The sequence below is a fragment of the Cyprinodon tularosa genome, unplaced genomic scaffold (assembly GCF_016077235.1).
Source record: "Cyprinodon tularosa strain WSP-4 unplaced genomic scaffold, ASM1607723v1 ctg2, whole genome shotgun sequence".
NCBI lineage: Eukaryota > Metazoa > Chordata > Actinopteri > Cyprinodontiformes > Cyprinodontidae > Cyprinodon > Cyprinodon tularosa.
The window spans coordinates 1,749,751-1,762,627 of record NW_024038733.1 but is presented as its reverse complement, the minus strand read 5'-3'; the positions used below and the strand labels follow the sequence as shown (position 1 = coordinate 1,762,627).

The window sequence follows — 12,877 nt, the reverse complement described above, 5'->3', positions numbered from 1 at the left end:
AAAACTGAAAGAGTTTTATCCACAATACCTTTTATCTAGAAATGATGGATGTTGAAATATATGCATCTATTTATTAGCAAAGGCTTTATGAATGTATAGTTTGTCTTTATTTAGAAAATATGGATGTTTTGCTCATTGGTTTTCCTGTTGGAACAGTGTAGATTGACGCTGAGGTTCTGGTGTCTATCCGCTTCAGGCCATCCCTCATTGTACATTAGTTATTGCCTGGCCACCCTTATAAAAATGTTCTGGCTACGCCTCTGATTTAACTTACTGAAATTGTCTGTAAAATGAAAAACTGTGATGTTAGACATAGACAACTGAACTGCAATTAACTTGCTGTGAAGAAGGCATTTGTACAGCATTGTAGTGAGTTTGTTAATATTTTTTTTTCTTTTCTTTTTTTAACAGAGGAGATCCAATGGTTTTTCTGCAATCTTCTACAAAAAAGATGTTAATAATTTGGTAAGTTATTTTGAAAGTTTTTAGTGAACACATTTACTTTGAAAAGTACAGGAAGTCACGCTCTTAAGCTTCGATTGTAGCTTGTTAGCAGCGGTGTTTTCCTTTGTTAAGGGACGGACTTCCGTCTTTCAATGTTTGCTCCAAGTTTCTGGAATTTACCGTCTAGTGATATTTCCAGCTAGAAACCTCACTGGTACACAGACACGGTTGTCGCGTTGTTGGGGTTTTTTCGCATGAGGCAGGTGGACTAAAAGTCCAACAGTTTAGTCTGAACTGAAACTGTCACTGTTTTTAACGCCTCTTTAACTGAAGCTAGCTGGCTAGCATTAGCCAGCTGAGTTAAACCGCTTAGCATGTTTCGCTTCTTGAGTGACGCCGAGGACGATCCATTCATGATGTAAGTATTTGCTTTCGGTGCATATGGTCGGGACGATGTCATGTCTGTTTTTTCTGTGCATTATCAGCCTAGAAGAGCTACATTTCCAGCGCCCTGCAGAAGGTAGCCTGTCATTCGTTATTGTACCCAGCTGTGGTGGGGCCCTGTAGCGGTCCACCATATTGGATAGACAATAAAGCGAGAAAATAATTAAATAAATACACAAGAACTATCAGTTCCCAAAGGTATTGTATTAAAATTCCCGCTGCAGTGATTGCTGATCAATTTTATGTTTTCTGTTGCCTCCTCTGTAATCACCAAATCCGTTTGTGAGCCCAATGCAGCACATTTCTAGTATTTTCTAGGCTTTTCTTGCCCAGCATATTTACATCAACACGTCACACTGTGTTCGACAAAATATACGTAAAAATGGAAATATGCTAAGCATGCTGCCAAAATATCATTTCTGGAAAAACTAAATGTTGTTTATTATTGGTTTTAAAGCCTTGCATCAAAAGCAATATTTTTAAACTGCCCCGATGAGGCAGCAGAGCCATTATATCTGGATAGTTGATCTTAAGAATGTAAATAATGCAAATGAAATAGTTTTAAAATCTGATTATATGAGTCATTTGATTTAAATACATCCTACCATGTCTGATGGAGTATCATAAGCTTGAAGATGTGTCTAATCTCTAATGGTGATGCCACTGAGGCCCGAGGGCAGATGTCATGGAGAGGACGTGTGTAGTATTGATGGGTTTAAAGGCTTAAGGTAAAAAAAAACCGAAAGAATATTGGCTTATTTAATCATGCCATTACAGACCTTTCTTCCTTTATAGGGGTATGAGAGTTTCTGAGCAGCTGGTTGGCTAGTTTGTCCATGGGCATGGCTTGGTCCTTGGGTTCCTGAAATTTGAATAGTTTTGTCGTTATAGATTTGGAACATTCACAACAAGAATGTTATCTATTTATGCTATTTTATTAGTTTAGTAGCCTTCTTTGTTGTGTTAATTGTACTTGTCTAACCGTTGAACTCCTTTCTTTCAGGGATCCATTTGCTGCCCACAGACAGCAGATGAGGAGTATGTTTGGACCGTTCGCCATGGATCCATTTGCTCTTGCTCCCCAGATTCAGCCGCATCGTGCTGCACGCAGACAGGTAATGGGCTGTTCGGTCCATAATATTGTCTAATATCCAAATTGGTATTTGTCTTGTTTTATTTTGGGCTTAATTGGAAATTTCTTTCTAGGCGGGTCCCCTTGTTCCCTTTGGCATGATGGGAATGGTGAGCAGCTGATGTTTTTACTCTAATAATGCATTTTTTTAATAGCTTCATGTAAGTTATTGCTCTATTATAAAAAAGCTTTTTAAAGCTTCGGCTTTGCTAAAGTTATTCAGATATTTGGCCCCCTTTTTACGTCTATTTGAAATGCATTTCTTATTATTTTAACTTGATTTATATCTATATGTTTTTAGCACATTTGTGGTATTTTGTATACTAAAATTGGTCTTGCTTAAAAATGTAGAGTTCATTAGCTCCTGTTTTTTGTGAACCAGAAATGAACTCGTATATCAGAGCTGAAAAACATCAACTTGAGTTGACAGAATTATATTTTACTTGCTTAAGATATTAGTTCACTTAAAATGGATGTAGGGCTTGACAATATCACTATAACTTATATCACTATATATTTCTAAATTCAGTCCATACAATATAATTTCTGTATTTATATAAACAAAATAAAAGCCTCAGAGAGACTACTTAAGAATGTCCACAGCAGATGCCTGTACAAACGTATGACAAGTTTTCTTTGTAAAACTCATTCAATATAACATTTTAAAAATATTTGCCTATTAAGGATATAAAACCAGGAACGTCAGTCAATGACAAATGCTGTAATCATAGACTGGAATGTATATGAAATATTGGACATGTCCTGTCGCTGTTATTGAATAAAATTCTATGCAATGAATATTGATATTGAATTATTGTCCATTACTAATTGGAAGTAAGTTATTTGTTGACTATGCCGTAGTCGTTTTCTGCTAAGTAAGTCAGCTTTACATGTATTTTCCTACTGAAGCTTGCTGAAACCATATTTTTTCCAGAAAACTCAACATTCAAGGCTCTTCTCAATATTTGCAGGGAGGAGGATTCATGGACATGTTTGGCATGATGGGAGAAATGATGGGAAACATGGTAAGAAGCTCTGTCAAAGGGATAAACCACCCCTATGTCTAAACTACACAAGTTTTCATCATGTTTTTTAATAAGTTCTTCATTATGTTTCTTCTCATAGGAAAGAATGACTGGATCACCGAACTGTCAAACATTTTCGTCTTCAACAGTGATCTCGTATTCCTCCTCAGACCCGGGAGCTCCTAAAGTTTATCAGCAGACAAGTCAAACAAGAACAGGCCCTGGAGGGGTAAGAATATAATAAAATTTTTTGAGACGTTTATCAGGATTGGTGTTATATTACCATATTCACTTGGCTGAACAGTGGGCCTTGGTGTGTTTATTTAAGCATGGCCATCCCCTGGCTTCACTGACTTATTGAAAACCACTAACTGTACTGACAGTGAGCAGATCTAGAGCTGTATAAATGTGTGCTATAGTGGTTCATTGAGAGTGCAGTCCATAGGATTGTTTTGTAAACTCTTTCTTTTCACTGTTTCTCTCAGATCCGTGAGACACGGCAGTCAATGAGAGACAGTGAGAGCGGCCTGGAGCGTCTTGCCATAGGCCATCACATCGGGGAGCGAGCACACATACTGGAGCGCTCTCGAAATAGGCGCACTGGGGATCGAGAGGAACGGCAGGACTTCATTAACCTTGATGAGAGTGAGTATCAAAAGTTACTTCATAATACGGGCTTCTGTTTGACAGTTAGCAGTATGCTAGAACGGAAAACTCAACAAGGCAAACAAGTGTTAAAATAAGTATATGCAGTACTGCACTATTTTAAACCCGGCATCTTTATTAGGTGAGGCTGCAGCGTTTGATGAGGAATGGAGGAGGGAGGCAGGAAGGTATGGTCCCCACCATGGCCGTGCACTGGAGTATGGTCAGGATCCGCGTGGAGGAGGACAGCAGTTGGCCCTTCCTGCCCCTTCCAGCTCAACACCCCCCCATCGACATGAGTCTCCCCGACATCGCCAGCATCACACACGTCCCCGTTATGATTGGTGAGAAGGTAAGGTCAACCTAACTACGGTTTTATTCAGCCATTGAAATGGCTCTCAATATTTTCTGGTTATGAGCTGTCTATCTCAGGTGCATTTTTTTCTTGTTTTATATTTCAAGATGCATATTAGCCAGTATTATTAAATTCTGTTTTTGTTTTTCAAGCAATTTTAAAAGCCTTTAGGCTGTTGGTATTCTTGGAAAATAGTGTTCTATTTACACCTCTTTAGAGCTTTGTATAATTCATAGTGTCACGGGGTTTTTTACGCTCTGTTACAACTTATTTTACAGACTTATTCCTAAACTTTTATTTAAGAACACATTATCACATGAAGAGAGTATTTTTGATAAGATTTGTAATTTTTATTCCTAAAAAGTTGTTAATCCAGTGTTATTTTTTTTTAGTTTTGCAAAAAAAATTTGTTACATACAAGTCTACCTGTTTTTGGGTGTTTTCTCTTTTCCATCTACTAATCCACTGGAGCTCACTCAGGTTTAAAAAGCAGTTACTGTAGATCAACATCTATTTTAATACTTTTTCCAGATATAACCAGTTGGTTTGAAGCTACTTTTTTGTAGTCTTGGGTTTGTGTTTCAGTTCATTATCTTGTTGTCCTCATAGTTATGCATGTTTCCCTGCAACAGGAGGTTTCTCAGTTGTTATGGTTTCATCAGAGGTCAAAATGCGTTGTTAATATTCACGTTTCAATTTTGTAGAAAATGTTCAACTATAGAGCTAAGTGTAAGATTTCAGTATTTTTCTTTATAAATATAGCATTGTTGTGTTGTATCAGACATGTACCTATTTGTAGAGCTGCAGATTATTGGTACAAGTGCTTGTGAAAATGTTGAATAAATTAATCTGTGAGGTTAGACTTTTCATCCTGCTGTTGTTTATGTGGGAAAAGTACAAACGGAAATGATCTTCCTTTTTTTGCCCATGTTGACCAATAGCCATTTGTTTTCACTAAACACTTTGGAGACAAGAAATGTATGATAAACTGTATCATGATAACAAATGTCTAACATTTTGGTAAACTGGAAAAGGAGCCTTTGCAAATGGGGCTAGTTCATTTGGATATTGAATGAGATGGTATGTGGGAGAGAATTCCAGTTAAGGAATCTATGATTGCAGGAAACATTTTATTGGCTTTTGCTTTTGTGGCGTATTCACTTGGAAGGATTTTCAACTGGGCTTTGTTAAAATGCAAGACAAAGCAATGAAACTATTATCTTAGTAGTTTACATACTTGTGTTCAGAAATTGCTTTAATAAGATCTATATTTATTGAATAATTTAGCAATTTTATGACAAGCCCACAATAATAATGCTGATAATTTTTAGTCAGAAAAGCTGAAATGCCCCAATCATCCTTAAATCCATTACCAGTTTTAACATTCTGTTAATCAGTATGAAAATAGCTTTAAGGTTTGTTTCTATTAAAGGTCAAATATTGAGTATCTAAGCTTGAGTCTGGGTAATTATGGGACTGGATATTAAAAATGTATAGGAAGTAACCCTGATCTAATGTTATGTCTCCTTGGCGCTCTGTCTCTACAGGTGTACCACTTTGCAAGGAAGCAGATGGAAGGAACTGAGGGAGCGCTTCCCCCGAAGCTGTGAAACACACCGAAGACGGAGCTGCCCGTCATTAATGTTTGATATGACTGGACTGTCTAAACATGTGCAACATATTTTACACACAGGATCAACGAAATAAAACATTCTCAATGGCTACATTTACAGATCAATTTCTGTACTGTTACATAGAGCTATACGGACACCCCTGTGTAAATGTGGGTGAAACCACACTCACTTTATATATAAATATATACTCATTCTCAAAACTTGACATGTCTTTACCTACTGCACTTCGCTGCTGCAGTATTCAGTCATTCTGCTGTACAGTCCATTTTATGTTTGTGAGGGCACTAGTGTGTCTGTGAATTGTATACTGTTACCTGATTAATCTAACTAAATAAAAGTTCATTAAACATTGTTAGATAATTAACAATGTCTCTCTTGTGATATTTTGCTTTGCAAAGTTTTAAACGTATAAATCTGGTGACAGTTGTTAAAAGTGTCCCCCTTTTTTTTTTTCTTTTTTTTTTTAAAGGTTTCATTTGTGCTGCTTTGCAAAAGTGTTACAGATTCTTGAAGTTGCTCTTCTTTTTGTCACTTTGCTGCAGTGATAGACCAACACAGGTGGTCCAAGTATATCGGGATATGGAAGGAAAACTATGCACAAAAAAGAAATCTTGAAAGTGACGTCCAATTGTTTTATGCCACAATTACTCCATCCTTTGTAGAGCTACCTTCACTGAAATCACAGCAAGTGTTTTGTGGTATGAATATACTAGCTTTGCACATCTGTAAACTCAAGTGTTTTTAGTCCAATTTTTCAAAATGTATCAAACTCTGATTGGTTGACTGCCTCTAATTAAACCTAAGGTTTTAGAGAGCACCTATATCTGCAATAAAAATATATATTGGCGGACTTCATATTTTGGCTTCCGAAGGCAGATGGTTGCACTGTTTTTTTTTTTTTTTTTTATTTAGTAGTACCAAAATAAAGTGGTCAGACTAGAAATGCATGCAATGCAATTTTCTTAACTTTGCAATTAACTACTCTGATCATGTCAAATCTGTACATGTTAAATTTTGTTGTGATGCAAGAAAACCTTCAACAGAACATAGAGAAGTATAATTTTCTGTCAAAAATCTAGTACGGTGGGCTCGCATCCTGCCTCCTGCTGAGCTCTCTGTTTCTTTAACTACCTCTGTGGCTATTTTTAAACGTTCCTTGCAGCAGCTGCAGCTCCTGTCACCTGTCTACCTGTCTCCTTTCATCCGCGTTGTTACATCTCCAATGTTCCCTGACAACATGACCCACTTTGTGCACAGATCTGTCTTACAAGGTTTACTTTGTTGTGATGTCTGCTGCATGTCTTTAAGACGGCGATTTGTTTCCGATTTCTTTCCCTACTCATCCAGACTAGGATGTACCGTAGTCATTTCTGGACTTGACAGCAAGAAAAAAAAAAGCCTGTGTATTTGTTTGTTTTTCACGTCAGAAAATGTCCAGGGATGAAATAAAAGAGAATGTCTGTTAAATAAGACCATATCTTCATTGTAAATAAAATAAAAAATCCATGCAATTCCAGCCATACCATTCCGTCTTTCATCTCTCTCCTTGTATTGCAACCTCTTCCCATGACTCACTCCCCCCTCCCCCCTTCAAGTCATACGTTCTTGCCACTCGTCCTCCCAGCCTCTCATCCCTCTGACTCCCACTGTCATTTGCCGACTCACTCTATCCACAAGGATCAAACGCACAGCAGGTAATGTTAAAAAAGATTGATCTACTCTCATTCCCTTCAAGCATCTTCTTTCTGGTCTTTTTCATCCCCTCCTGCATGTTGTCTTATCTCCCCCTCTTATTAGACCATAATATCAGTCACCGACTGAGATAGCAGGTATATTGGACAGGCTTTAGAGCTGAAAGGAGTTGGCAGGTTTTTTTTTAAAAGGCATGCAGTATTGGCTTTAGATGTATGTTTCCAGCTCTAACTGCGTGTGAGAGTCTTCTCAGGGAGCCTAGTTTCCACAGCTTTTTCATCCATCAGGCTGCGTCACTGTAATCACAGTGTGAGTCCATGAGAGGAAGCGAATCTGAAGGCTCTTTATCGACTGGGCTGTAATGAAATGCATTTTAATCATCTTATTTTACTGCATTTTTTTTTCTCTCCTCTACTACCTGCCTCATGATGGTAGTTCTATCAGTATAAATCTTCTCCATGGACTTACCTTGTGATCTGCTATAAAAAGAATTTGAGGCTAACGCCTTATATTTTGCAGGATGTCTATTGAGAATATTGTTGCCAGGGAGATCCTCGATTCAAGAGGAAACCCAACAGTGGAAGTGGATCTACATACAGCCAAAGGTTCCAGAAAATACAGTAAAAATGCATACTGCCTCATGAGTCTTCACATCCTTTTAAAAACAACCTTTTCCCCTAATCTAGGTCTGTTCAGGGCAGCCGTGCCAAGCGGTGCGTCCACTGGCATCTATGAGGCACTGGAGCTCAGAGATGGAGACAAGACTCGCTACAAGGGCAAAGGTGACCCCTGACAGCATGCATCCCTCCTTTTCTGTGGTTGCTCTCTTTAAATCTTGATATTTATTTTTGTCTTCCAAGGTGTTACCAAGGCTGTTGGTCACATTAACGACACCCTGGGGCCTGCTCTCCTGCAGTCTGTGAGTATCAGCTGCTGAAAGAGCAGGAAGGGAAGCATGAAAAATCTGTTTACACTGTTTGTGACAGCCTGATTTCCTACCAGGGAATCAGTGTCCTGGAGCAGGAGAAGCTAGATAACATGATGATTGAAATGGATGGCACTGACAACAAATGTAAGCCTGCATTTCTTGTACGGAGATATTTGGACTGACATGCAGCTGCACCAGCCTGCATCAGCTGCATCCATGTGGGATGAGGCTTCTTCTGTGTTTCCTTACAGCCAAGTTTGGGGCCAATTCTATTCTGGGAGTATCTCTGGCTATATGCAAAGCTGGTGCTGCGGAGAAAGGCGTCCCCTTGTACCGTCACATCGCTGATCTGGCAGGAAATGGAGACCTTGTCCTCCCAGTTCCAGTGAGTGATTTATTTGCAAAATTATTATTTCATTCCATAGCCAAAAAAATAGTGTTTTTTTAGCCATTTTTGCGATCGGCTAAAATCAGTTTATGATTTTGTACATGATGGACAAGTCTCGAGTTAAGGTCAAGTTATATGGAAAAAATTTCAAGCTATTAGCAAGTCATAAGACAAGCTAAAATGTTAAAGGTGTGAGAAAATAAACTATGTGGATGGATTAAAAATTTACTGAAATTATTTTGCATGCAACATTTTTGTCTTTAATGAGAAAATCAAGTCATTTTAAGTAAATACATCAAAGCCCAAGGTAAATCACTCAAGTTAAAATTGAGTTGTAAGCCTTTTCTACCTCAAGTCATCAAATCATTGACTCGACTTTTGTTTTAACTTCTGATATACCCTTAAACCATAATAAAAAAAAATGCAAAAACCTAATTTTATCAGTAGATATAGAGGTAATTGTTTAATTTGTGTGAATCCAGATGTAAGATAACATTAGTGAACAAATGTCATCATGATGACTGTAAAGTTTATAAAATAATGTCCAGAATGTGTGTAATCTAACATGTGAAAACAGAGAATATGTCAAAGCTGCAAACTTTGCAGGAGATGGCTCCTTCCTAAACTTTCGGGTCATTGCTGCACTTTCTGTGGTCATTTCGATTCCACAAAGTTGATACGTCAATATAAGACAGCTAGAAGCAGCACCAGAAATCTAGCCTTTTTGGAAGCATGGATGGAAATCATTCAAATCTGTAAGCAAAACCCTAAAAGAACACATTTGAAGTTTTCCTAAAGCCAAGCAGAGGACTGAGCAAGCATGTGGGTGAGGGGGTTCCTGTCAGAGAAGACCAAACTTAAACTTTTTGGCTTACATGCAAAAAATCTGTGTCCGGTGGAATGTTAACCCTGAAATTACCCTCAACAGATGATCTTCAGAGTTACACAGGGGGGTGGCAGCATCATGGTGAGGGGATAGTTAGGTCTCAACAGAAAAGCTGGTGAGAAATGATGGGAATACAGAGATCTCTCAGTGCATTACTGGAAGAAATATTGTCTGGAGTTGTAAAGTATTGATACAGAAGTAAAGGTTCAGTTTCAGCAGAACAGTGCCAAAAAAATAAAAAATCAACTAGAACGGGGTAGATCAACCCATAAGTATGTGTCAAAATGTTAAAACTGCTTCCTGGTTCTTTTCTCTTGTAGGCTTTCAATGTTATCAATGGGGGCTCGCATGCTGGTAACAGACTGGCCATGCAGGAGTTCATGGTTCTGCCTGTCGGTGCGGACTCTTTCCGCGACGCCCTGAGGATGGGAGCAGAGCTTTACCAGACCCTGAGAAGCGTCATCAAGGAGAAGTACGGCCAAGATGCTACAAATGTGGGAGATGAAGGTGGATTTGCCCCAAATATTCAAGAGAACAGTGAAGGTGAGAGATGAACTAACCTGGAAATGATGTCCTACTTAAGATCATATTAACTGACATCTTTTTGTTGATTGCTGTCTGTCAGCCCTGGAGCTGATTAAGACAGCCATAGAGAAGGCAGGGTTTACAGACAGAGTGGTCATAGGGATGGATGTTGCCGCCTCTGAGTTTTTCAGTGAGGGTAAATATGACCTGGACTTCAAGTCTCCACCCAATGCTACCCGCAACATCAGCGCTGAGGAACTGGCCAGCATCTACCAAGGCTTTATAAACAACTACCCAGGTGTGTATCAAGTATTGCAGTGGCTTGTTCCTGCAGATATAGGAGCATCACACCAATGTGTATGGCATTATTAGGATTTAACATAGGAATATCCCACTGTGGCCTCCTTTTAAAACAGGATATTTGACTCCTATTCCCATTTCTTTCCTCAAGTTGTATCAATTGAAGACCCCTTTGACCAGGATGATTGGCCTGCTTGGTCGCAGTTTACAGCATCAGTTGGCATCCAGGTGAGATATGATGACAGTGTTTTTATGACGCAAATTGATTTTCACCACTCTGACGTTGTTGATTTAAAATGTTTTTTAAAAGAGTCCTTTTTTCAAACTTCTGCCTGAACCATACAAGTTTTTACAGAACTTTGTGTCTGATCAGATATAAACATCATATATCAATTATAGTGAATTTACCTGCTTTAAAATAAATACATTATTATTGCAGCATCACAATCACACACTGAAAATGTTTAGCAATCTTTAGTTTGAGGTCATTATGTCCAAAATTCCACATTAGGCAAGAGGATCACTTATTCTTTTTTTAAGGCAAAACATCAAACACACTGCTTCCAATTGTGATATCATGGGGAATATCAAAGAGATCACCCAAGATATTAGGAAGAAAATTTTTTAGAGTGAAGTACACTAAATTACTCCAGGATTAGTCAATACATTAAAGGATAACCTGCTCTGTTAGATCTACTCTAAATGACATATATTTTTTATAATACTTTCATCAGCAATTATGACCCAATAAGCAACCAAACACTGCACAGACCTACATATTTACAGCTGTACTAAGAGACTATATAAAACGGATAATTATATTTCTGAAAGAAGTGAACGTGGTTTTCAAATATGGTTGCCATAGAAAAACCTATTTCTTTCCATATTTTCTGGGACTTTTCTCTGCAGGTTGTTGGAGATGATCTGACTGTGACAAACCCCCGCAGGATACAACGAGCTGTGGAGGAAAAAGCCTGTAACTGTCTGCTTCTTAAAGTAAACCAGATTGGATCTGTGACTGAGGCGATCAAAGCGTATGTCATGTTCTGTTTGTATTCATGTCATGCAAAAATGTCATTTACATATGCCTACCATACACTAAGGTACATGGAAATGACAGCCAAGCTGTCTGCTTGCTTCTCAGGTGCAAACTGGCTCAGGAGAACGGCTGGGGGGTGATGGTGAGCCACCGCTCCGGTGAGACGGAGGACACTTTCATCGCTGACCTGGTGGTTGGTCTGTGCACCGGACAGGTAGTACACATTGATCATTTTACTTTACATACAATCTTTAAACTTTATTTTGTTTTCCATGGTCCAAAAAATTCATCCATTCATTTATCCACTAGTCCATCCTTCTCTCCTTCCATTAATTGTTTTTTGTTAAATGAAAAAAAGCCCATTATTGGTAAAACTTCTTTTCATAGCTCACCTCATTCTATCAAATATTAAACCTGAATATGACACCTATAAAAAATCATTAAATACAAAAATAATAAACTTCAAACCTTGAAGAGCAAAATTATTTTGGCAGAAAATGCACAACAATAGTTTTTTTTTGCCTTTTTTCAGATCAAAACTGGAGCTCCGTGTCGATCAGAGCGCCTGGCCAAATACAACCAGCTCATGAGGTGAGTTGTTGATATAATTTATTTATCAAGGCATATACTGTAATCTTCTCCGTTCATTTAAGGTGAGCTATTTTTATACTTCTCTTCCATCGTTTCATCCCTGCTGTCCTCTCTGCTTTCAGGATTGAGGAAGAGTTGGGTGTCCAGGCCCGCTTTGCTGGTCACAACTTCCGCAACCCCAGTGTCCTTTGAATGCCAGAGCCATCAGCAGTGGTGTAACATATAGCTAATGATTTTACAAAGTCACTAGCCTCAGTGGAGCCCCAAATATACAAAATCACTCAGAAACAAAGAGTTCAGAGAAAACATTGTGGCGATGTAAAATGAGCGAGGTCACACTTAGAGCGAGGTGGTCTCTTTAGTTTCTTGTTCTTCTCTGATCCCTTATATTATGTCCTTTTCACCCAGTCTTAAAATGTTTTGGTCGATTGTGCCCTGTTGTTTTGTCTCATTCATGTTTCAGTGCAACAGTTTACTGGTTGTAAAATAAATAAAGTAATCAGTATATAACGCTTAGATGTGCTTTCTTGACCAGACTTTCTGCTGTTGCTCCATGCGTCCAAGTCTTGAGTTGTTTAATGTTTTCTTTTTCATTTCTTTCCAAGGACCCACATCTTCTAATCTTTTAAAGTAGCCTTGATCCATATTATGTCAGGATTTCTAACAATCCTTAAAAGTTTTGTATTTGAACTTTGGCTTGTTTTTACTCATTTTTATTCCAGTACTTGATCATTTTCAGAGCAAGGTTGTTTTGTTTTTTTATATTCATTGTTAACCCAGTTTGATATTGAATATATCGAGAATAAAATAAATAATATACTTGCATAAATTAGTATTTAGAAAAAAATG

General features: G+C 38.2%; 2 protein-coding genes across 2 annotated transcripts; both read left to right on the top strand.

The window, feature by feature from the left end:
- The first annotated feature begins 552 nt into the window (after positions 1 to 552).
- On the top strand, positions 553 to 6,048 carry mlf2 (myeloid leukemia factor 2). Its single transcript, XM_038284481.1, has 8 exons — positions 553 to 862; positions 1,892 to 2,003; positions 2,095 to 2,130; positions 2,992 to 3,045; positions 3,146 to 3,274; positions 3,531 to 3,690; positions 3,833 to 4,042; positions 5,593 to 6,048. Exons 1-7 carry the CDS (start codon positions 819 to 821, stop codon positions 4,036 to 4,038), a joined length of 741 nt encoding a protein of 246 aa, XP_038140409.1. The 5' UTR covers positions 553 to 818; the 3' UTR covers positions 4,039 to 4,042; positions 5,593 to 6,048.
- Positions 6,049 to 7,230: 1,182 nt separating this feature from the next.
- LOC119783128 (gamma-enolase-like) lies at positions 7,231 to 12,541 on the top strand. The gene is made up of 13 exons (XM_038284479.1): positions 7,231 to 7,373; positions 7,891 to 7,976; positions 8,058 to 8,153; positions 8,232 to 8,290; positions 8,374 to 8,443; positions 8,551 to 8,684; positions 9,894 to 10,116; positions 10,199 to 10,396; positions 10,550 to 10,626; positions 11,308 to 11,432; positions 11,543 to 11,651; positions 11,970 to 12,028; positions 12,151 to 12,541. The coding sequence occupies exons 1-13, from the start codon at positions 7,246 to 7,248 to the stop codon at positions 12,218 to 12,220; spliced, it is 1,434 nt and encodes a 477-aa protein (XP_038140407.1). The 5' UTR covers positions 7,231 to 7,245; the 3' UTR covers positions 12,221 to 12,541.
- Positions 12,542 to 12,877: the final 336 nt, after the last annotated feature.

Coding starts and splice junctions, on each gene's coding strand:
- mlf2 (XM_038284481.1), top strand. CDS start 819: ATGTTTCGCTTCTTGAGTGACGCCGAGGACGATCCATTCATGAT. Junction 2,004..2,094: donor ATCGTGCTGCACGCAGACAG/GTAATGGGCTGT, acceptor ATTTCTTTCTAG/GCGGGTCCCCTTGTTCCCTT. Junction 3,046..3,145: donor GAGAAATGATGGGAAACATG/GTAAGAAGCTCT, acceptor TTCTTCTCATAG/GAAAGAATGACTGGATCACC.
- LOC119783128 (XM_038284479.1), top strand. CDS start 7,246: ATGACTCACTCCCCCCTCCCCCCTTCAAGTCATACGTTCTTGCCACTC. Junction 10,117..10,198: donor TATTCAAGAGAACAGTGAAG/GTGAGAGATGAA, acceptor GCTGTCTGTCAG/CCCTGGAGCTGATTAAGACA. Junction 10,397..10,549: donor CTTTATAAACAACTACCCAG/GTGTGTATCAAG, acceptor TCTTTCCTCAAG/TTGTATCAATTGAAGACCCC.